Source organism: Malaya genurostris, chromosome 2 (genome assembly GCF_030247185.1).
Source record: "Malaya genurostris strain Urasoe2022 chromosome 2, Malgen_1.1, whole genome shotgun sequence".
In the NCBI taxonomy this organism is placed as follows: domain Eukaryota; kingdom Metazoa; phylum Arthropoda; class Insecta; order Diptera; family Culicidae; genus Malaya; species Malaya genurostris.
The window spans coordinates 8,130,036-8,156,051 of NC_080571.1; the positions used below are offsets into that span (position 1 = coordinate 8,130,036).

Genomic DNA, 26,016 nt, shown 5'->3' on the forward strand with positions numbered 1-26,016 from the left:
ATCCAAGTATTTCTCTGACATTACCCTCTATCCATTTATTTTTAAACGGTCCGTAATCGCTGTTGAAAAATACTTCACAGTTTTAGAACCACTGGAAATTCGCTTTCGCCAAACGGAAGCCTTGCGATCGAGTCAAATAAAAAGAAGGAAAGCGATTTCGAGTTGGAGTTTTCACTCGCGCTCTTGTCATGTAATAGTAAAGCCCCAGGGCAAGACAGAATCTTTTTCGAATTTTCGAAAAATTTGCTCGACTCTACGAAAAGACGCAGGTTCAGTATATTCAACATGTTTTTCGAGAATAATTTTTCCCCAAACGAATGAAGAGCGTAAGAGTTGTCACCATTCTAAATTTCCACAAAAAAACCAGTCTCCGAGTGCTACGATCTTATTGACAGTAGGAATCCTTCCAGGTTGCAGGTCGAACATACAACAACCAGCCTGTAAGACCTATAGGACGATGACCCTATACAATGAACTGCCAGTCAGGGACGAATCGATAATCGGTAGTATGTCAGTTTTGTTAGTATTTACGTCATCCAAGTATTTCTCTGACATTACCCTCTATCCATTTATTTTTAAACGGTCCGTAATCGCTGTTGAAAAATACTTCACAGTTTTAGAACCACTGGAAATTCGCTTTCGCCAAACGGAAGCCTTGCGATCGAGTCAAATAAAAAGAAGGAAAGCGATTTCGAGTTGGAGTTTTCACTCGCGCTCTTGTCATGTAATAGTAAAGCCCCAGGGCAAGACAGAATCTTTTTCGAATTTTCGAAAAATCTGCTTGACTCTACCAAAAGACGCTGGTTCAGTATATTCAACATGTTTTCCTACAATAACGTTTCCCCAAACGAGTGGAGAGTGTAAGAGTTATCATCATTCTAAATTTCCACAAAAAACAGTCTCCGAATGCTACGATCTTGTTGACACTACGAATCCTTCCCGATTGGACCACGAATATACAACAACTGACCTGTAATACCTGTAGGACGATGGCCCTATACAATGAACTGCCAGTCATGGACGAATCGATAATCGGAAGTATGTCAGTTTGATTCGTATTCTCATCATCCAGTTATATCTCTGACATTACCCATTTATTTTTAAATTATACGTAAACCCAGTTGAAAAAAAACCAAAAAAACAGTTTTCGAATCACTTTCGCCAAACGGAAGCCTTGCGATCGGGTGATATAAAAAAGAAATGATTTCGAGTTGGAGTTTCCACTAGCGCTTTTGTCATGTAACAGTAAAGTCCCAGGGCTAGACAGAACGGAATTTTCGAAAAATCTGCTTGACTCTACTTAAAGACGCTGGTTCAGTATATTGTTTTCCGAGAATAACGTTTCCCCAAACGAGTGGAGAGCGTAAGAGTTATCACCATTCTAAATTTACACAAATAACCTGTCTCCGAGTGCTACGATCTTGTTGACACTACGAATCCTTCCAGATTGGACCTTGAATATACAACAACTGACCTGTAAGACCTGTAGGACGATGGCCCTATACAATGAACTGCCAGTCATGGACGAATCTATAATCGGAAGTATCTCAGGTTTGTTAGTAATTACGTCATCCAAGTATTTCTCTGACATTACCCTCTATCCATTTATTTTAAACGATCCGTAATCGCTGTTGAAATAAACTTCACAGATTTAGAACCACTGGAAATTCGCTTTCGCCAAACGGAAGCCTAGCGATCGGGTCAAATAAAAAGAAAGAAACGATTTCGAGTTGGATTTTTCACTCGCGCTTTTGTCATGTAACAGTAAAGCCCCAGGGCTAGACAGAATAAGATTAGAATTTTTGAAAAATTTGCTTGATTCTACAAAAAGATGTTGGTATTATATTCAACATGTTTGTCGAGAATGAAATTTATCCAAACAACTGGTGGCGTGGCGAGCGTAAGAGTTATCACCATTCTGAATTTCCACAAAAAAAACAGTCTCCGATCAAAATTCGTATCAGGTGATTACTACGTTTTTCTGTATCTGAAAATTGTTTGAAAAATTATTCTCTTTCGTCAGGACAATTTGTCTTCTGGATCACAAAACGTATTGGTATCAAACATAGTTTTAAGTAATTCAAACAAAAACCTTGCTTTCATAATATTAGCTCGTAAAAAATATAAATTGAATGAAAAACAAATCCGATCCTCCTACTAAAGCTGTAGAAAACCTCGTCTATCGGAAGACTAGTTATAACGACTTCGCAGCAACATTGTTTTCAACCTAAACTCCAGTACTAGAACCTTCAATTATCCATATCTCTGTTCCTTCGGTGGTGAACTGTTGACAACGGGAACAATTCAAATTCAACCCCGGAAATGACCTTTGCCCAGTCCGCCCACACCGCGCAATCGGAAAACAACAAAGGACTAATTATCAACTGAAAAGCCAGAAGCTCGAACCTAAATTCGTTGCCCCCGGTTCCTCTTGAATTGCCCACTTGCCTCAAAAAAAAAAACCAAGCACGATTTCGTATTTGATCTTCGTTAGCTTCTCCGAACGGGCTGCGTCGTGTTCAAACAGTCCAGATTTCGGAACGGAAATTTCGGATACCGAAAAACTCGAATACCCGGACAACAAATAACTGTAGAACTGTAAGCAGGATTGGAGAGAAAAAAAAATCTGCATCATTCCCCGTTATCGGTCTCCGGCCAAGGACCGACGACGGCTGCACAGAAGATTAAATAATACATATTTAATTGGGTGAAGAAAGTCCGTTTTTCACTCCGCTCCAAAATGTAAATATCTATTGATTCGCACACACGGTTTTCCTAAATAAATACGTTGCCTGAAATAATAGCGATAATGTAGTTCCTTTTTAGAGGAGAAGGAGAAGGCGGGTCATGTGTGTGGATCGAAATGAATGCTGTGCAGTCTTTCTGTAATCACCATCATCATTATCGCATTGCCCGAAAAAAGGTGGATTCGACCGAAATCCCTTTCCCGAATTTTCTTTTTTCCACGTCCATAGTTTCGTCGTACGAACTCCGAAGGTATCGCCGACTGACGGCCAGCCACTGCACCGACTGGATCCGGTAGACTGGTCACCATCTGGAGATTTGCTGGCCGTGTTTTATGTGTCTGTTTGTGAGCCTGGCCCCGACGGTGGGGGATAGGAATCTCTTGCCTCAAAGGGAAACCCTACTTGAATTCGGTCTAATTTGTATTTATAAAGTGTAGCATTTTTCCCGGAGATTTTCGGACAGTCAAACCTCTCGACTCGACTCGAGAGATGGATGTGGCCTTGCATATGGCGAAGGACCAGCACACCAGTAGTAGCTAATTAGCGATTCCGGGACCGAGGGAAGTAGTGTAGGTTTTCGAGTTCAAAGCGCTGCCCGGTTTCGGCAAGGGTTTAAGGAAAAAATCGTCTAGATGGCCCCCGGTCTGGACCCGTTACTACGACAACCGCCTTCGGGGATCAAATCCATAGGGGACGGATGATGCTGACGATGTGTCTCAGGGACCGGTTAATGTGTACATACTGCAGGTGGAGCAGATATTTTATTTCTCGTATTTATTTTGCTAATTTCAATTAGAGTCCGAGCCCTTTCTTTGGCACGCTTGGTTCATCGATTTATGAGTCTGAAAGACAGCGGTGCCAGCAGCTTGTAGATTTTAATTAAAAATCAATTTTCTCTACTCCCGCAGGAAACCCCTTTCCCGTTTAGTCGCACTGTGCCCGTTAAGGAATGGAAATAAATATCAGTTGGAACCGATCCAGGTTAGACTTCCCAGTGGGGGGAGAGAAAGCAGGAACCTGGAAAAACTTGCTATTCAGTCGCGGTGTTTCCTCGAATCGTATCTCTTATCATTAGAAGATTCTATAAATTGATTCTACTCTTTGCTGCGCTGTCACCTCGTTCCACAGGGTGAAAGTGTTAAACTTGAATCCATTTTCACGCACCATTTCCCCGTGCTCACGCCTAGCGAAAGTATTGCCAATTGCCATCGGGGTGGGGGGTTGGTGAATCTTGTAAATTAGATGGGCTTCTGCTGATACCGACAGATGCCGAGCGTCTCGCTGAAACGTCCTTCGCCCTTTTCGGAACCGTGAGTTTTTATTGATAGGGAATTATCAGTACCCGTAATTAGATGTATAATTTTATTGAAATTTAATTAAATTTGTATTTGGTGAAAGTGGTGCCAATCGATATTTCGGCGAATGGAAATCATTGTGAGGTACGAGGTGAGTTCCGTGGCGGAAACACAGTCGCGAAGCAAACCGGGGTAAGCTTATTAATATTTGATCAATAGAATGCTTTCTCCTATCGCGAAACCTGTCTGCGATGAGGATGATGATGTTGATGACGACGATGACGACGACGACGGCGGCGACGATGTTCGCTCGTCTGGAAAATCTTCTTTTGTTGCGGTAAGATTAAAAATCGAGCGTTCGTCCACCTAAAAAGGGGTAGGAAACTGTGTGTAAAATCGATAGACTGCGGGTTCCCACCCAGCTCTCAGCAGATTAAAAAAAAAGGATTATTTTTCACGATTAATAAACGTCATCTGTACGTGATTCCGGGGCCCAAGTTTCCGTTGACAACCAACGCTAGTGAGCCCAAGCGGTACGAAACGAAAAAAAAATCGTTTCCTTCTTCCGCATCCATAAAATATGCAAATTGCTACATAAAAATTTAATCGAATAACATACGTTACTTTATCCCCGCCGAGACTGATACACCTCCCCTCTTCATCGGGGGGAATGGGTAAGGTGCAGCAAAAAGATGACGTTCAACTTTACATGTATGTGAGGCGTTCTCTCACGCGATCCCTATCTCCCTATCTCACTCTCTTTCTCGCTCAATCGGAGTGAGACAACATACGTTACCGAGTGTCATAAATAATATGCAAATATTATTAGACATTAAAATTATTTTTCTTCATATTCAACCACCCTCGAAAACCCCTTTCCTTGCATGGCAGCTTTGTTAATAAAACCCGTTTCGGAAAAATGAGCTGAGCTGAGAGGGTTTGTTGGTAGCTTTCCTGCTTTGGGCTCTTGATGAATTTCGATTTACCCGGTTTCCTCATAACTCATCGTTCCGTACACAACGGCGGCGGAACGGGGGCAAAGCAAACATGGCCGACATATGGAAAACTTTTTCCCACCTAACCCAGGTCACACAGCGCACACTGCAGCAGCATAAATTTGATTCCGACTTGATTCCGTTTCATTTCTTTTTTTTCCGGTAGAAGCTTTGAAAAATGAAAACATTTCCAGAACTGAAAACTTTTCCAAGCCATACCAAGGAGATAACGGACAACATCGACTTTGGGTGGAATTCTCTACAAAAAAAATCGATCACAGGATCAGCAGGAAACCTGCAGCGCTCGAATGAAATTGAAATTTATAACCTTAAAGACGTTTCGTTACTTCGCTGTTGCCTCCTCCGCGTACACTTTTGATTGATATCAGAGATCAAACCTCGTTTCCTTCACCATCAAACCGAACCATCCAAACCATCCAAGTAGGCCATGTGAGGCATATTTTTATTTATTAACATTTGCCGTTCCTACCCCTCGCGTCGACAGGACGCGAAGAAAAAAAGGAAAATTTTCTCGCTCGATTTGGCGGCTCAATATTTCTTTCTTTCTGCACCGGATAAAAAACAAAAATTGAGCATTCGCAATTCTACAGGAAATTTACATACGCGCGTGTCGTTTCCCCCTCTACCCTAACGGTGCTTCCCGCAGAGAATTGGTATCATAATCAATTATTAATTGAAAATATTTGCGCTTGGTTTGCAGTCAGCCCGCGGAAAAAAAGAATCCTATAAAGAAAACATACTTGCAAACATCGATTTGAATGTTTAATTCCGGGTTACGATCTATCGCAGCCTGCGGTTTTTTTTTATTTTCCGAGGGAAAATGAGTATGCATGCGAATTAGTCCGACTGTTTTCTCTGTTTTTGAGGGGGGGAAGAAAATTTCCAACGCGAAATAATCATAGGCGCACTTTTATCAGCGCTATAACAATAAATTTTGATCAATCGGTTTCCCTTTTTTTTTTGGCGGTAGCAGAAATGGTTTCATTGTTTGGCAGAAGCGCGCGCTGTGGCATGATAAGAAAGAGCAGGAAATGGAGACTAGCACGAGAAAACCCCCCGAACAAGATGCCAGGCTCCCACGGGATTCGCGGTGCGTTTGGCTTTTATTGTAATTTGAAATTAGAAATGGTAGTAAATAGGAAAGTAGCAACAAGGATGAGAATTCGTTCGAGATAAGATATGGTGTTGAAGTATGTGAGTTATTAGCCAAGAACAAGGATCAGTTTTTGGATGAAATATTGCGCTGTGTTTCCCCCCGAAGATATGGTACTTTCTCGTGATTTTGAAATCAGATTTATTCGTGCTTAGGACATAGAACCATAATATTACGTTTCCTACTGCTACTGCAACTTGACAGTTGAACTTGAACCAATGAACAGATTCGAAGATCCAATTTCATTGCAAATTAGTTACATCGAAGAGAAAATTCTTCTCTGATGTGCCAAACGAAAACGAATTTATTTGCTAATCATGTTGATAGTAAATGACTTTTGATTAACAAACAAAATTTTCTGGAATTGAAGAATTCATCATCGGCCAATTTCACTGATTGCCTCAAAAGGTGGTATGTTCAGGGTTGTTACGATAAATTTCAAAATCGAAACGTGCGAAATCCGTGCGAAGTCGAAAAGTAAAACGCGCGAAATCCGCGCGAAGTTGAAAACTAAAACGTGCGATATTCGAGCGAAGTGTTACACAACTATTTGTATGCAGGTGACACTTTCCGCAGAACTTGAAAATTCACTTAAATATAGTATAAAAATCTGCAAAAGTTTGTCATATGAACACAATAAATAAGTCCACATACAACACGTTACTTCGAAAAATTCCATGAAAACGATTTCATTTTTATTCTTCAAATTTTCCGATGTTCTTAGCTAATTATAATCTCTGATGTACGGAAAATGTTACAGTAACAATAAAAATGCTTACAATTGTGATCTTGAAAGAAGTTAAACAGATATCAGCGAAGACATTTTTTTTGCTTCAACATCTTTTTGCTCGGCAAACATTTCCTTCTTGGTAAGAAGAATTTTAAAGTAGACCACATCAGGATGATCTGATTTACTCTTTTTAATTCCAGTTTCAATTATAATAGCGCCTTCTTCTGTTGTCAGATTTTTCTCTGAATGTTTTGCTTTTGCTCCTCATCTTTTATTCTTTTATTTGGATCAGGGAAAAGCCCGCTGGAATTAGTTTCTGTCAAACTTGTTCTCCAGCAGGCATGAAACCTCCTCATCTTTTGCATCAATAGATTAAAATCATCCAAAAGTTACATTTCCTTAAATCTAGTGCTTCTATAGTAACTAAATCTAATGAGACAGTAACATAAGAAACGATACCTTGATAATATTAAGTGATAAATGAAAGTTGAAAGAATTGAAACATTTGTTAAATATGTGGCACATGCTAGCAATAAGCTCGTTATATCCATAACTAGTTCTTACATAGGGAATCCAAAGCGTCGAATGTCAAATTGTAACAATTGCAATAGCTCGGAGCCATCGATTCGCGACTTAAGTAGGTCTGCCACAAAACTAGCGTTACAAACATCGCGACGAACAAATAATAAATCGAGACCAATCAGTTTGCAGCGGTCGTGATAACTCGGTAAGTTTAAAAGATATCTCAATGGAAGACGTCGGAGAGCTAATCGGACAAATTTGCGTTGAATCGCTTCAATGCGTTGGATTTCGTTTTGGTAATAAGATGACCAGATAACCGAAGCATATTCGAGAGTTGAGCGAACTAAAGCGCTATACAGAGCAATGTACATCAGAGAATTTTTTAGTAACGCGGAAAATAAATCCTAATAATTTAGATGCTTAGGACATAGTTGGCTCTATGTGCTCTTGAAAATTTAACTTGGATTCCAGAAGAACATCCAGGTCCTCAACAGACGATGCGCCATCGAGAACAGTTTGTGAAATATTATAGTCGAACAAGAATACAGACTATTTGCTACTAAAAGATATGACGGAGCATTTAGTGGCATTTAAAATCATTATGATATATGAAATATGAAATTCATCGGCGAATGATAGTTTCATACACTTGATCGAAAAATTTCGATCGTTGAGATACAATAAAATTATAAACGGTCCAAGGTGACTTCTTTGAGGAACTCCAGAGGTAACAGCAAATGGTGAGGTTGTACAGGCTCCTACTATCACTATCATTTCATTACCAGTTAGATATGATCAAAGCCAGTTCAAAAATGATCCGTTTAATCCCAGTCTACTTGACTTGGAGATCGTTATGTGATGATTGATTTTGTCGAACGCAGCAGCAAAATCGGTGTTTATAAAATTTGAAGGCTTTGGCATGGATCCATGCTGAGTCGCAGATATGTAGTCAGAGCAACTTTGTGTTATAAAAATCAGAACTATAATTTCAAACAGCTTCGATACAGCTCAATTCACGGTTGTTGGATACTATACTCTTGTTCACATAGCATTTCTTCCATATGTTATTTCAGAAAAAAATCCAAAACGCAAAGAACAATTGAAAATGTTGCCTTAAAGTTGTAGAAATAGTTCTTTTAATTTGAGCATCACGCAATCAGCACAGAAATAATTTTTTAACGCTTTTTCTTCCACTCCGCACTCGAAAATCTATTCTGAATTGGCACTTTGTAATGTTGAGAAGTCCTCAATCAGTGGTTTTATGGTTTTATGGAAAACAACAATTTGAAGAATTAATAAAGAATCTGACACTAAAAAAATTGAGTACTGATGACAAACCACATGTTTGGAATTCCTAAGTGACTGGAATGATTCTAGAATATCTGAATAGCGTTGATCTGTTTCGCCTTGGACATTAACAGAAAATAAAAGTGCTAGGTCAAAGAAGAAATCAATATTCAAGAGTAATATAACAACACTCGGAATTGAAGGTTATTGTAATTTTTAGGAAATTATTTTGAGGGCCAGATTTATGGTTAATGTCACTACATGTATGCTTACTTTTTGACTGAGACAAAGGTTATTTCATCGATCTTTGCAGGCTTATTAATGAATCTTCTTCAGCTTTTGATTGATTATTCATAGGTTTCAAAAAGATCAGTAATCTAGAATAAGAACAATCTCAACGATTTGAACAGTACCAGGATCTAACTTTAGACGTGCATGTCAGAATTTATGGGTCACATTGAAGCGATTCCTGCGTCTGAAAGCACATTCAAAAGGTTGGAAATTGAATGCCGTGCGAGTTGAAGCCGAGAGGTAACGAGTGATGCATATGAGCAATTGCATTTTAATTTGAAGGTCAATTTTTTGTATATTTTCATTTGACTTAAAATCTGCGCAAACATTCTTCAACTGCAACGGACAATTCTTCAGTTCATAATTTCGACTTTAGTCTTAGTTTTGAGACAAATGTAAGGAAAAACACGAAGGAAATTTTCAGAAACATATATCTCAGAAACGGTTGGGCCGGTTGATTTGCTGTATTTTGATTTCGGTTTTGAAAATAAATCTTAGAAATTGATTTTTAAAAACAAGTATTTTTTTCTTTTGCAAAATATTGTTAAGAACTTTTTTGCCTTTCTCTATAGAAAGGTATTAGAATTGCTGGGAAAACCGACTTTCGAACGGAGCTTCGGAGACCCATAGTGGTATATACTCAGTTCGACTATGTTATTTGACTCAGTTCGACGAGATTGGAAAATGTCTGTGTGTGTATGTGTGTGCACTTTTAGAAGATATTTGAACGCGCTCAATTTTCTCAGAGATGGCTGAGCTGGTTTTAACAAACTTAGGCTCGTTCGAAAGCTACTGTCGGGCAATTGATCAAGTTCGAAGATCAAATGGTTGTGACTTCTGGTTCCGGAGATATGATGGTATAAGTGACGTAACCGACAAAACACGTTGAAATTGATAATTTATTTTGGATGTCATATGTCTTAGAATTGCATGAAGCGTCGAAATTGTGTCAAATCAAAAAAAAATTTCTTTTAAAAAATCGACTTTGTGAGACTTTTTGAATTTTCAAAATAATATATTTTTTATGTCGAACGTCTTAGAATTGCATGGAACGTCGAGATCTAGTGTCATGTCAAAAAATTTTTTTTTAAATCGACTTTTTGGGACTTTAGATATTTTTTCTAAGTCCCAGAAAGTCGAATTTTCGAAAAAAAATTTTTTTCAACATGACACGAAATCTCGACGTTTCATGTAATTCTAAGACGTTTGGCATCCAATTTGTTTTTTTTCGATTTTGGGAATTTCATGTACCCGCCCCCCTGTAGTGATTTTTCAAGATCTATGAAAATTCCATTAAGTGGACTAAGAAGGGTTTTTTTAGATTAGCATCACTCTTCTCAAAGTCAAAAATCAAAATAAAAAATGAGCCCAAATTAGTGTCAGAAATTATTTTAGAAAATGATAAGAAAATCGTGGAACTATTTTGAATAAAGAGAAAGACAAAGAAAGACTACTTATGTTCGAAATTTTGATTAAGTGATACAAATAGAAATAATTTTCATGTTTCATGTCCGACAAGCCGGTTAAATTGACGCCAAAGCTGAATACTCGTGTAAATAACGTCATACTTTACGTATGGAAAGGTCAATAGAGTATCGAGGGTTACAAACCGCCTCAGAGTGATCAAACCGTCAAAGCTCTATTGTGTTTACCGCTATTAGACCGATTCAAGCGGGTATTGAAGGAAAATTGAGACCAGCTAGGTAATTTTTCATCACGACAACTTACGGCCCTTTGTGGAGACTCCAGTTAAGAGCGAGCTGGATAAGAGAGGAGAGTAAATTCGTTCTTACCGACAATTACTGATCGACTTCAGCCTTAGTGCTATCCAACTACTATTTGTTTCAATCGATGCATATCATAACTATTTATGGGAAACAACAATTCTTGATAATGCCTTTAAGATATTTAATTTGTTCCTCCAACGTACCTTTGTCCACTTTATTATGATAAAAAAGTTCATTGAAAGGTAAATCGAATTCTTGAACCAAATCACACGAACGAAAAAGGCCCATAAACTTCCCACGTATTTTTTCCAAAATAAAAAAAAGTCTAACCCAACTAACTAGTCATCGCAACCACTAGAATGCAATCAACGTCCAGTGCGTATCCCTCCCACCATCAGCGGCCCCTTACGCATCGCTCAATTACAGCTCACTAATCGCATCCGAATCGTTTGGAAAAACCCTCCACTTCCGTATGGCAACTAGACAGAAAAAAAGTGCAACACTAATTCTCTCGAACGAAATCTTCCACCCTCCTCGTCGCGTGAAACAAAAAAAATGCCTATTGCATAAAAATCCAATTACCCAGAAATAGCAAAACAAAGCCCAATTGTCCAAAATTAACCCCACAAAATTGATCGTCTCTCGTCGACAACCTCGCGGATGCATCTCACAATGCGACCAACCGGCATCTGCAAGTGTGCAAATGCAAACAAATTCAATAAGAGAAGCCACCCATCAACCGAACCCTAGCCTCACGGTTCAGCAATTTTAACCCGGGGATTGCACCGAAAATCCAATTACAACCGATGCACTCTGGCCCACCATCCGGCGATTGCATCCGGCAGGCAGATGTGCTCCGGGTTTGATACGGTATCATGCCACCGCCACTGCCATCGGCGGAGGCAGAAAAAAAGTGCAACTGGTTTCAGGATGGATCTCTCCCCCACTGCAATCCCGGGGCCACGAGTGCACGACGGTTACACTGCAGCGGCAGCAGCAGATCCTGGCAAGGTCGAAGCAATCAAAAAACGGTAAATTCCCACATATTGGTGCATACTAATTGCGGTCATTTTCGCAGAGTGATAACCTGATATTCCGCGGCACCCGAAGGGCACTTTCACCGCAGCCCACCGTCGCGTAGCTACCGCAAAAACGGAACGATTCCGGGCTGTTTACCGTAAAATTGCGCCTGCAGTTGACTGCGAAAATCAACAGCTATCCAATTTCCCCCGGGTTTCAGCGAGGAGCACGATAAGGACGATGATGATGACGACGACGACGACGACGCCGTCGACGCCGCCGACGACGATGACGGCGACCTGTTGTATGACGGTTGGCGTTGAAAAAAGGCTTGTGGGTTCGCCGGGGTTTTTTTTCCCGCTGATTGCTGCAATCCGGTAGCACTCAAAGGAAGCGTGGGTTGCAATAGCTATCATCAGTCAATTCATATTCGCTTCCGCCTACCCTCGGCTCCCGGCAGAGCGTAAAAACGGAGCGGACCTAGCCCCCGAGTATAGGGCGCGTATGGTGATCCGGATAGATAGATGCGAATGCATGCCAGGTATCGACAACGGGGTCCTTTCTGTGTCCGGAATCTGCTCTGTGAACCACATATCGTCAAACACCATCTATCTCGCAACCCGACTCGTTGAAAGCACCACCGCCGAGAGTGCAGCAAAAAATCATAAACATACATATTTCGGTCCCCAACCAACCGTTCATTCCTCAGGCAGAGTTCGGCGTGATTTTTCGGAAACCCGACTGCAACAACGTTTGCACATATCCTGTTAATACGTTTGTAAACAGTTTCCTACCTCTCGCGCGCGTAGTCGCCGTGCGGATCCGGATCAACGATGGGCTTTTAGCGGGATCAATTTTTTGTCCTGCGATGCCCCCCCTGCATGAATGCAGCATCTACTGCCACTTTTATCTATCTATCTATGATTTATTTCCATTCCGATTTTTCAATGGACTCTCGAATCGTTTAGAAAATCCACTTGGGCGCGGAACCGAGGTTCAGGTACTGTTGCAACTCGAACCAGTCGCTGTTTTTTACCTCTGCTCGCTATGCATCGATTCACCGTTTTATGGACAATAGGATTTGGTTTTGACCCATTCCGATGACGAAGAAAAAAAATGAATGAATGCCACGTTTCGAGTTGGAATTGGCGAGTGCAGATTTCATATTCCACACCCGTCATCGTCTACTTGACTGCTGTCTGCTGCTGAGTGAATCGATGAGATTAGCAAATGTAAACATTGCAGCTTAGGTGCGCATTGGTGAATCTGTCCAACCATTCGGCGATAGCAGGACAGCAGTACAGTAGTACTCAGGTCGAAGCTATTAATCACCTGACCGAGATGCACTGGGAGAAATTTTTACGTTTTCGGTTTCGACTCATCAGTGCATTAACATTTTATGTTGAACCACTAATGCCACCTTTAAGCAGAAACAGTATTAACTTTACGCCTGATTGGTAGTTTTATGTTGAACCGCAAGGTGGCATTACCAGTTCAAATAAACTGCTAATGCACTGATAAATCGAAGACCGAAAGCAAAAATATGAAATTAGCCATGTGCACTTTGCACAAACTGGTCACCCACGAGATACCAAAAACCCTAACTTACTCCGGGAAATGGTTTCAATAATTTAATCATTTTTTTCCGTTCAGCCATTGCCAAACTGAACTAAGTTATGACGACTTTACATCAAATCAACTAAAAATAGAGTTCTTAATTTACTATTCATGTTGAATGGAAATTTGGTTACATTGTGTTATAATATAGAATTTTATCTACTTCTACCGAAATTCTTCACGAATACACCCCAGGTGAACGATAAAAAGTTCACGAATTGTACAATACTATCCAAAAGAATTTTAATCACAGCTAAAATGGAAATCTTTTTTCGTAATCTATGTTTATGAAATTCATTGCCGTATTTTACAAAAGCACTTAATGTACTTAAAAGTCAGTTTAGCACAATGATTTTCAAACTGGTTCCTACTTTCCATTAGCACTAGTTTATCTAACAGTTAGTTTTCTTTTGTACACTGCTAGGTCTGTTGAAAAATAGGATCTAGCTCCGCATCGAAAAGCAGTACCCTGACTTGTGAACAATTGCTAACTGAGCTTCTGTGGTCCAATTTAATTACCATTGATTTAAAGTATTATCGTTATAGACGTATAAACCATGAGCTACTAAAAGAGCAAACGCACATCGATGTAAAGCAGGTTACAGATATTAAATTAAACAAAGTTACAAGTTCTGTGTTCATACAGTTACAGAAGAAGAAGTTGCTCACTGTGCAACTAAAGGCGAGAACAGAACTTTTCTTTCCGAGCACTTTCGAGATTTATATTCGAAAGCTCTTACCGTAATAGGGACAGATTTATTCCATCGAAAGGGAAGTGATTATTCATTCGTTGTATCCGAAATAGCATACGTGTTTTCCATTTTCGCTAGAGAAACCTGTTACTCCATACGAGATTTTCGAACAACACCGAATGAATACTGGTATATTGTGATGATTTGTTATTTAGTGTTGTTAACACGTAGAGCTAGTATTAAGAGCTGAGGCCAGTGTGTTCTAGAGTGATTAAGAGGACGATTTTCACGCATCCAATCTGATTTTCTCAGAAACGGTGACGAATATAAAAAAAACCCAACTGACAATCTCTTAGAAAATTAGTTTAGATTATTCTGAGAAAATTTCAGAATGATTCATTGACTTCAGCGGTCAGGAAAGTCTTTTTTCTGAAGGAAGAATTGCATAGCTGAAAACACCGTCTTTCAACTTGTTCATTGAATATCTTGCCTTCGAAAGCATGGATCAAAAATCTAGCCTGACAATGTCTAGATAATTTAATTTAGATGCGATTAGTGCATAAAAACAAAGGTGTTGTTGTGATAAAAATGAAGTGAATGTTATTTTTGTGAAGATAAATCGATTTCTAAGGCGGCGCCATTGTTTTCTGCTCCAGTTCCCTGGTAACGTAACGAAACATGAGAGAGAAATAAAGTCGTCTCAAAAAGGCTGCCAAACAAGCGGTAGCTTTGTTGGATTTTATGTGATGTAGTCAAACTTGTACACCCGGCCACATCGAGAGTCAGTTTGCACATTTGCGAGAGAGCATGGAGAGAAATGTAATATGCATTGCGAGCCACGTGGTTTTACGCGACCTACTGGCCTCAGCCCTTAAATTTGATTAGTATCTAACGAATCTAACTAGGAAACAGATTGGAAAATAACATGTGAATGCAACTATGCGTAGAAAATTGCGAAAATGTTACAGCTGGCACCGGATTCGAACTCGTAGTTACCTCCGAACCAGGGGAATTGTTTTGCCAATTAAACTACCCTGCATATGAAAACACGCCTTATTGACTAGAAGAACAATGCATGTACCTTATTTTGCTCCTGCGAAGATTAGCTGATTCTGTGTCAATATTATCAGCAACTCTATTACTCTATTACTATCACTAAACTGGTCAAAAGACTTTGATATTAGATGCTAAAATTATATATTTATTTATTCGTCAAACAAATGTAGACAGCAAACAAAAAAAAATTGCAATAGTTTTTTTATACGCTATAGATTTTTTCTACGATCTTGGTTTCAATTTCAGAATAAGCTTTTAAAATGGCTCCAAACAACTCAATAAAAAAACAGAGCTTCTCGTTTCAATATTGACGCTCTTCAACTAAGCCATCATCTGAAATAATTGTACAACTAGTGATATTAGCTTCAACATCCCAGAATAGCACTAAATATAATGAGACAAAAAAAGAGATACCCAAAATGTAGCTCCTGATTACAAAATCAAAGATAGTAACAATGAAAAAATGGACGAAGATGCATTACGTGAACCATTTTACCCTCAACCCGCAACTTGCACTGAATAATTATGAAACACTCAGAATAAAAAATGTAAACAACGAAATCTAGCAAATTTTTTATTGATTTTAATTCCCCAGAAATGTGTAACGATACTAGGGCTTTACGTAGGTTGGACAGTTCAAAAAACAAATAAATAAATGTTTCAAAGAAATTTATTTTCTTTCAAACACTTTTTGCCTAGAAAATTGCCACTTGGTTGAATTGTATTTGGAAAATGTTGTGGATATTTTTCTGAAAACGGGCTCGACTGCTTTTTTGGTTACAATAAAAATTGCTTTTTTGTCATTCATTGTTTTAAAACGTGCTTATTTTTCGTTACTGCACAACGTTTCGTAGGTTTATTCATTCATCATCAAGGTGAAACGACTAGAAATTAATTTGACCAAGCGAGCAAAATTCAAGGAAATTTGACCATTCAGTTTCAACAGACTTGGCAAACGAATCCAGCTTAGTGTACAGAACTAGTCAATTTTTAATACTACGCTCCTATTGATAGAAGCCAACCGCATCGGGGCACTAACATACGATAATTGACTTGTTAGACCAGCACTCTATGCATTGAATCACCAGCCCATAACAAGACTAGCACAGCTTTAAATTCAGCTCTGTTCTTCATGACACATTTATGGAGTATCGATTGTCCTACATCTTACAACTCTATTGAAAATGTGATGTGTTTTGTGAACCAACTGCCACTCAACTCTTCGTGGGTAGCAAAGATCATTATTCTGCAATTACAACAATATCGAGTGAACATTTAATTGATTTCGTCGACATAAATTATGTAAACTTATAGGACGGTAAATTTCACCGAAAGTTGAACTGGTTTTCGACTAAATGTCTCATTCGATTAAACGAATAAGACATGTAGTCGAAAACCAGTTTATTTCTGAAATTTTTGTGCACAGCATACATTCATGGCGATTTAAAGAAATTCTTACTACAATAGACAAGTGTTTTTAGCATCAAAAGTGAAGTCTCCTCGGTAGTCTCCTCTACCCACAGAAATCACATCTGTCTAGGTTTATTCGTTTTTGAAAGACTGTCTATAGCGAAAGTTTAAAAAATTATGCACCAATGTGAACTACAAATTCTATCCTGTAGATCAGGGGTTCCCAAAGTTGTCGATATAGACCCCTTGGGGTCGATATCCTTTTTGCGGGGGTCGACGTAAACGAAAACTTATTATGGGGGTCGACGAGGTCTAGAAATCGACCGACTATTACGTGATATAAGTTGTTATTTGAAATATTCAAGCTAAATAGTTGAGTTTATTTGACCATCCGCAAAAATTGGTAAGTATTTTACATCAATATTAAAAAAGCAAGAAATTGAATTTTCAAAGGAATTCGTTAATGGGGGTCTGAGTCCTAAGTTAATTTTAGTAAAGAGGTCCAAAACCCAAAATAGTTTGGGAGCCTCTGCTGTAGATACACTGCGGAAATCATAACGATTTAAAATAATTAAAACTCAAGACTTAAGTTTTATTCGCTGAGATTACCCGAACTTTCGGCTATATTATTGACTTTCGGCGAAATAACCCTAAATTCCCATTAGACGTTTTAGTGTAGTACTTTAGCGGATTGTAAGCGACTTGAAATTCATAAAAAATTTTTGAATTCGAATCAACTTTCGGAAACTAATGCAATTTAGTTCCGCAATCAATGATTGTTTCGTTTCTATTATAGATGCTTTAACCTTAAGGTCATTCGCCTCTCGGACCAGAAGACATAAAAGACATCGACTTATGTTTGATTTCGACTGTGGTGATAATTGTGCAAAATTAGGCAAAACGGCTGTCTCAGTATTATAATACAAACGAATGCTGTTTACTGGCCGACGTTTCGGCCGTTGTTGTAGGTTTTTTTCAAGGAAAACGGGAAAATTTATTGTGTTACATTAACAAAAACATTCAAACAATACTTTATGTTTTGAATTTCTCTATATAAAGGTATTAAAATTGCTGGAAAAACCGACTTTTGAACGGATCCTCGAAGACCCATAGTGTTATATACCATTCGACTCAGTTCGATGAAATCGGAAAATGTCTGTGTGTGTATGTGTGTGCCATCTCTGAGAAAATTGAGCGCGTAAGAATACAACGCTTTTTGTCGGTTACGTCACTTATACAATTATATCTCCGGAACCAAAATCACAGCAATTTGACCTTTGAACTTGATCAATGGCCTGACAGTAGCTTTGAAAACGAGCCCAAGTTTGTTAAAATCGGATCAGCAATCTCTTCGAAGATATTTGAACGCGCTCAATTTTTTCACAGAGATGGCTGATCCGATTTCAACAAACTTGGGCTCGTTTTCTAAGCTACTGTCGGGCCATTGATAAAGTTCAAGGGTCAAATTGCTGTGACTTTGGTTCCGGACATATGAGGGTATAAATGACGTAACCGACAAAAAGCGTTGTATTTTTACGCGCTCAATTTTCTCAGAGATGGCTGAACCAATTTTAACAAACTTATGCTCGTTTAAAAGCTACTGTCGGGCCATTGATTAAGTTCAAAGATCAAATGGCTGTGATTTTTTATTCCGGAGATATGATGGTATAAATGACGTAACCGACAAAACGTGTTTTTTTTACCGCGCAAGTTTCTCGGAGATGGCTGAACCGATTTTAACGAGTCTAGGCCCACTTTTAGGCCATAGATCAAGTTCAAAGATCAAATGGCTGTGACTTTTGGTTCCAGAGATATGATGGAATATGCGACGTAACCGACAAAACACGTTGATTTTTACCGCGCTCATATATATATATAAGGGTGCCAATATTTTTGGATCACCTCTATTTTCGTAAAGCTCTAGTGCTCAAAAGTTTTTCAACTCACCTCGAAAAAAGCCCTCATGCCAAATTTGAGCTAAATCGGACACGCGTAAGGGGTGCTGCCCGGTGGTAAAGGTTTGACAATTTTCGATCTTGAAAAAGCACCATAGGAGTACATGAATTTTCCAATTTTTTTTTGATGCCAAAAGTCTCAAAACTGCATGAAACGTCGAGATTTAGTATCATCTCAGAAAAAATTTTTTTTTGATAAAATCAACTTTCTGGGACTGATTTTTTTAAATTTTGGTATTTTTTTAAGTCCCAAAATGTCGATTCTTTAAAAAAAAAATTTTTCGTGATGACATTAAATCTCGACGTTTCATGCAATTCTAAGCCTTTTGGCATCCAAATTTTTTTTTTCGATTTCGGAAATTTCATGTGGTGATTTTTCAAGATCTATGAAAATTCCACTAAGTGGACTAAGAAGGGTTTTTTTTAGATTAGCATCACTCTTCTCATATAAATAGGCAACGTAAATGCCAAGCGCTTGATTGGAATAAGATACCGAGTATGTGACATAAACACTGAAGCATGCTTTTGTGAACCACTCGAATCAATCTGAATTAATTGGTGTCAAGAATGAGCCAAAATTAGTGTTAGAAATTTTTTCATAAAATGATAAAAAAATTCATGAGACTGCTTTGAAGAAAGAGAAAGGCATTATCACACCACTAGGTGGATTAAGAAGGGTTTTTTTTATTGATGTAACACAATAAATTTTCCAGTTTTTCTTGAAAAAGGCCTACACCAAAGGCCGAAACGTCGGACAGTAAACAGCATTCGTTTGTATTATAAGACTGAGACTGCCGTTCTTCCTGACATCGACTTACACATCACGATGCTTCCTGTAGAAATCAGGTTTTGAAAGTATTGTCTCAAAATGGATCCCGATGATTGCAAACTCTAAGGAATTTTGCTGTTTGTTGATTTTTCAGTAAGACAAATTTGGGTAAATTGCGTGAACGGTAACGGTTTTAACCATGATACTATGATTGCATCCCAAGAGTGATCTTTAATGTGTATTGGTGTGCAAAATATGGATTTAATTTTTACTTCTCATAATTATCAACGACAAACTAACCGATAGGAAAAAGTAGATTAATAAAACTGCGGAGGAATGAGAATTTTCTTAAAAGAATCGAAGAACGAAGAACGCCAAGGTAATGCTGTATCAACTAACGTATTCTGATATACAGGGTCCGGCACTCGAAGTGTAACCAACTTCAGACCTTCGAGCCTGGCGTCAAGGTAAATGCGACATATTATCGGGAAAGTATTCTGGAGGTTGCTTTGAAGCCGTGGGCAGACAAACATTTCGGTGGCAGACCATGGACGTTTCAGTAGGACTCGGCACCGTCGCACAAAGCTCGAGTGAACCAAGAATGGCTGAAAAACAACGTTCCGAACTTCATCACGTCCACACAATGGCTCTCGAATTCACCAGATGCGAATCCAATGGATTATTCTCTTTGGGCCATTTTGGAGAGCAAAGTCCGAACTAAAAGATACACCAGTCTCGAGGCGCTGAAAATAGTTATTGTCCGCGAGTGGGCCAAAATACACCTGCAAGTCACATTCGGGCAGCTTGCGATTCGTTTTTTGAACGTCTCAAGGCCATAGTCAAGGCAAAAGGTGGTCATATCGAGCAAAAGTGAATTGATTCTGAATTTTGTATTATTTTTACACATTTTGTACTTTGAATTAAGTAATTTTCCAAACTGAATTTATGGCGTTTTTAATTGGTTACACTTCGAGTGCCGGACCCTGTATGTGGGGAAATATTTCAGAAGGCAACCCGATTGGATAGAGGATACTTTGCACGTGTCGGTGGAAGTTTCACTAACGTATTTATTGGATTTGAATTTGTTCCTGTTATCATGTGTCCTTTTTCATTTTAAATAATTATTTCAATAAAGTTTATACCAATTTTCTAATACGGGACTAACAAAATGTTATAAATCGTTGCGAAACAAAAAAGTTTCGAATCGTTCGTTCTAATCGACACAGAGCACATTCCCACCGTGTTTGCGGGGTCGAATAAATCTACAATGTTTTCACTCGTCTAAGCATGAGCACACATCCGATGAGTTGATGAAAACCAAACACAAATTCCATTTGGAAAAGTTGTAAAAAACACGAGGCCTTCCTTTTTTTTCCTGGCTTGACCCGAAACATTGACCAGACTGCATCGATGACGATAACTGACCGACCGACCGTATATCCTTCCTGGTCGCAGTGCAAACCGAGACAAAATCCTATCTATATTCGGAAGCTTTCGGCATTGATTCCGTATGCCGAATCGTCAGGAGTGCCCCTAGCGTCTAGCGGAAAGTGATTTACTGGAAAAAAAAGTTGTTCGACTGATATCTGTTCGATATTTTTTTTCTCTCGTCCTTATATTCTATTCAGTTCTGCAAAAACAGACGGGTTGCAGAAATTATCGGTGGCAGGTTTGAGTTTTTTGTTCGGCATTCAAACTTGCGTTGCGGTAACTTTTGTGGTTTTAGTTGGTGAAAAATTACTGATTTGATTCGATACGAGAATCAAATCATCAGTTTTGTAAAATTTTATGCTAAGGCTTCTGATTTCAAGTCCTTTTGCTCTGCTAGGACATTCCAAGCAGTTTTAATAATGTCGTTTTCGCTTGAGAGAACTGAAGCTGACCCAGGGTAGTTTCATCATACAAAAACACTTTTCACGAAACTGTGTTGGGTTCGCACTTAGCAACGGGGGTTTGAGCAAACCTGATATAAAAACTAGGTTCGAAACTGACTAGCTTTTCAGTTCAACGACGTTAAAACTAGGTTCGAAACTAGCTTTTAAAAAACGGTTTGACAGCAGTTAGGGTGGAAATTGGGTTAGGTTTGGCATCAAGCGAGAACGACATAAGTGTTTTGACTCTGCGAAACGTTTGCAATCTAGTACCCATTGATTTTCACCATGAATAAATTGGAGAAATATCAAATCGGTCTAATTCTACTGCTCATATTGACAGTCCCCGAAGTACCGGGCTCTCCGTTGATTTTGACGATTCAGAAAGAATGGAAACACTCGGGATTTTGTTCGTCGAATACCAACATTTGCTGGGGGACTCTGCTGCAAGGGATCCCACGAGTTCTGACAGCTGCATCCTGTGTTTATCCGTTTAACGCAAGCACCGAGATAGTCACTGGGATGTTTCGGGAGGGGAACAAACGTATCTTCGGAACCGTTCACGTTCACCCAGATTACCGTCCAGATGAAAAGGGAAACTCTGTTGCTAATCTAGCAGTGGTGAGTGATTGCAAATCGATCATAACATCAATAACGGATTCAGCAGATTTTTATTCTTCTAGCTGTTCTTAAATGACTTCTTTCCCACTGATTTGACTAGTACACAAGTCGCGTTGATGGACATGAGGAATCCACTTCCTCACGCTGGTTTGTTGTATGACAACGCCGATTATCGGACAGTTTCGATTTTTCACAACGACACATGTGACTCGTCGGAAACCGCCGCCCATGGGCAGGATAAAATCTACACCGATCTGAACTGTAACACTCGACCGGGCGGTCCTCTGTTTCATATGGTCCAGGATCAAGTTCTGATTGTTGGAGTAGTATCTTCAGTTCCACAGCGTTGCAGTCAATCTCCCTGTCGGCTTCCAGTCACTTATATTTCCCCATACTCCAGCTGGATCGAAGACAGAGCGGCCATCGAATTACCCGACGTTCCAGCGATGGTTTTGTTCAACTTTCTCAAACTCCTAGCGGTGATCGCTTCGCTCGGAGGAATATCCTTTGTTTTTTGTTGTGTTATGTTCTTGATCACCGGCTAATAAATTGTCCCCATATGAACAACGGCTAATCCACCCGGGAACATTTATCCAGTGTATTTTTTTTTCTCCGCACCATCGCATCGTCGGGAGCAGAGGCTCGAATGTGTTTACCCAACCACCAACGTTGTGGTCAAAAGTCAGCTGAGGGAACACAGGAATAAAAATACATACGATAGCACTTTCCTATCCCCCACCCCCAGTGGTCGCACAGTGGTCGGCAGTTGTGTGGCGTAAACATTTTCGCGCGACTGTGGCTACTACTGCGACTGGATCGGTGAGGTGTTCGGCTTTTCGCGGGACCGTGTTTGACGACGATAATAACAGTAATAATAACGATAGATGATGGTCGGTGTGTGCCGTTTGGCTTCTGCCATATCACGGACAAAGGAGTGAGATCCGTCTTGTTTGCTTTTCCGGAGCTCACAGTCAGCGAAAAATTCCTATGCGCTTTCACGTGTTTGTGCACTGTGCCGTTTATCGAAATTCTAACCTCGGAATTTATCACCTGACGCATTTTGCTAAACAACAAGTAGGCTGTGACGGAACCGCGTGAAATCACGGAGCCGTAGGATTTTACGCCTCAAAACCGAAAATGTAATTACCACCCCCGCAAATCATCATCTCCGAGCCACGTGTTTGACCATCATTAGCGAGGTCGGTTCGAGCGAGGAAGGTTAACCTTTATCACTTCGACCAGTTTTCCCCATCCCGGAACCGTACCAGGATCGTGTGTCATTCAGCTGGTGAATGATGAACAACGACCGGTCGCCCCGCCCCGCATCGGGTGGGAAATAAGGGAGCGATCATAAATTAATTACCGGTGTTGATAACAACTCAGCACCATTAAATATTCAAAAGCGTGAAACTGCCGGGCGTCCATCACCGATAGTCGTCCTGCGATGGATAGGAATATCGGAAGAAAAAAAAAACATAATACCAAACATCACCACTGTTCACTTTCTCGGTGTGTATTGAGCGAGAGCAAAATAATTATCCTGTCTATCACTTTTTTTCCCTTGTAACACGATGACTGCGCTTTCCGTGCCGGGGCCAGGGGTGGGCCACGACAACTGACGGTAAGTTATTAATAGACACACGCGCGTTGACCTTATTTTCCATTGGCAGTAGCGATCTGGTGTCCTGTCCCCTCACGCCACGGTCGCCCAGTCATTTGTTTCAATTTCTATCTGAAAACCCAACCCAACTCCCCCGTTTCATGTCCCGATGATTAGAAACTTTTTTCGCGGTCCCTGCCCTCTTGAAAGATAATCAATTAATGGCTCTCTGCGTCGGGAGGAGTGTGCAAATTACCCACGGGGTGGGGGTCAATGCTTACACTTAATGATTAGATTTTTCTAGTAATTTTCCTCGCTCATTGAGGTTGTTTGATGGAAAAATAGAACAAAAAAAAATAATCACCCACCTCACCCTCTGGGGCACGAAGTTGATGACTTTGCTGCTTTCGGGACTCGCCTCGCACAGTTTTTAATTTACATTCGAAATTATGATATCGAAAAAATGTAATAATCTTGAAACGAAAAATGTTTCAATTTCACCTTGCCACCGCCCCAGAATCGTTTCGTTTTTGGTTCTTTATGCAAATCATTTTCTATGATATTATATGAGACATCATAAAACAATATCGTGTCTTTCGGAGGCGTTCGAAGCGGTGGCAGGAAGGTGCGCCTTGACTGGGCCGATGGGGAAGAATTTTTTGATTAAATCTTCCCTGTTTTTCCCCGTGCCGCGCCGGGAGATCAAGTTCGAGCAAGTTCGAAGCATCGAAGTCTTTGCAGCACGTTTCTAGCGTTAACAGCTTCGGACCGACAGAACAGGAGACGAATTACAAGGAGCGTAAAATATACAAGGAATAATTCTACGTTTACGCTGACGTGACACCGACGAGTGTCTGTCACCGAGTAATCAAACACCTCCGACGAAGGACACGTCAATTCCGACTTCCGAGTTATTGGCCGAACGAATTGGATCCTTTTTTTTTCCAATAAAAAGTGCCTCGCGACAAGCGACCAAAGATAAATTCAATCAAGCTTCAAGCATCGGTCGCGCTCGTGTTGATTGACAGACAAGCCCATCGCCCATTCGTAAGTAGGCGACGATGCGGGATCCCGTTACCAGTGGAAACGAGCTCGAGTTCAATTTGGAAGCTGCCCGGCGCTGACGACGGACGCCCTCGATTCCGAAGCGACGAAATTAAATTAATCGCTACTCGTTGGACTTTCTCAGGTAAATATAAAATTTATTGGTTATTCAAAACCTAAACTGAACCGGCTCGTGGGGTGGGGGACGGAACGGTGGGCGGGGGTCACAAACCAAGCGAGACGCAGCAGCAGCAACATGCAAGTTCAATGAGTCGTGAAGAAGCGCGCGACGCGTGTGCCGGTAATGTGACAGGTAAATGCAAATTACGACTCTCCGGGGCCGAATCGAGACGCGCCATTCAGCAAGTATGGAAGCACCGTACGGTATGTGGTGAGTGGGACGGGTGGAACGTCTAACTGAAAACGGCGAGTGGAAGAATTGAACCTAAAACCTACGCAAATTCATATTTTTTTCTGTGTGAATAGCAGATTGTATACGTTTATCTCCTGCGTTCATGGGAAAAGGTTTGAAATCGAATAGAAATATTGAATGTGAAATTAAAATAAAACGAGTTAAAAAACTGATGAATTCAATTATGTTTGACATTGCCATCGGCATCTTAGAGCTAAAGCAGTGTGCCTTCAAAAGTAGATTGTTTAAATAGTAATAAATTCTACATTACGAAGGACAGCGAAAGCCAAGAGTCTAAGTTCAAAGAATAGAAGATAGAAAATCTGCGAAAAAATATCTCGTTTGGCAAGTCACCTGTACATGTGGTAAAATTGGCCATTTTTCATTTCAACCGGGAATATTAAGGTCTGAGGCCAGTGTTTCTGATTTTCTTAGAAACGGTGACGAATATAAAAAAACCCAACTGACAATCTTTTAGAAAATTAGTTTAGATTATTCTGTGAAAATTTCGGAATGATTCATTGACTTTAGCGGTCGGGAAAGTCTTTTTTCTGAAGAAAGAATTGCATAGCTGAAAACGCCGTCTTTCAACTTGTTCGTTGAATATCTCGCCTTTAGAGGCATGGATCAAAAATCTATCCTGACAATGTCTAGATAACTTAACTTAGATGCGATTAGTGCATAAAAACATATACAGGGTCCGCCATGTAACTTTTATTTTGAACACTTCAGATTTGACAAAAACTTAGTTTTATCTTTCCACTGAACGAAAATGGTTGTGTATACGCTTGAGGAACGCGTGAAAATAAGGCATGCTGGGCTTGCGAACAGCTTGAAGAAGACGCCGATTTTTGCCAAAAAATCATCTTCTCGGATGAGGCACATTTTCATCTCGGCGGGTATGTTAATAAGCAAAATTGTCGCATCTGGGGGACGGAAAACCAGCACGTTAGAGTGACGGTTTGGTGCGGATTTTGGTCTGGCGGCATCTTTGGGCCATGTTTCCTCGAAAATCAACCGTGCCACACAGCCAACGCTACGATCGATCTTCTGCGCACAGTCTTCGAAGATTAAATTATCAGTCTAAATTCGGATGTCGTTTGGCCGCCTCGGAGCTGTGATTTGACGCCGTTAGACTATTATCTTTGGGGGGCTGTGAAAGATAAGTGTTATGTGGACAA

General features: G+C 40.0%; 2 protein-coding genes across 4 annotated transcripts in view; one reads left to right on the top strand and one right to left on the bottom strand.

Moving 5' to 3' along the window:
- Nucleotides 1-26,016, bottom strand: part of LOC131428125 (homeobox protein cut) — a 363,609-nt gene that overhangs the window by 209,477 nt on the left and 128,116 nt on the right. The gene's annotated exons all lie outside the window — the stretch shown is intronic.
- LOC131428126 (uncharacterized) lies at nucleotides 21,200-22,722 on the top strand. The gene is made up of 2 exons (XM_058591809.1): nucleotides 21,200-21,779; nucleotides 21,842-22,722. The coding sequence occupies exons 1-2, from the start codon at nucleotides 21,447-21,449 to the stop codon at nucleotides 22,322-22,324; spliced, it is 816 nt and encodes a 271-aa protein (XP_058447792.1). The 5' UTR covers nucleotides 21,200-21,446; the 3' UTR covers nucleotides 22,325-22,722.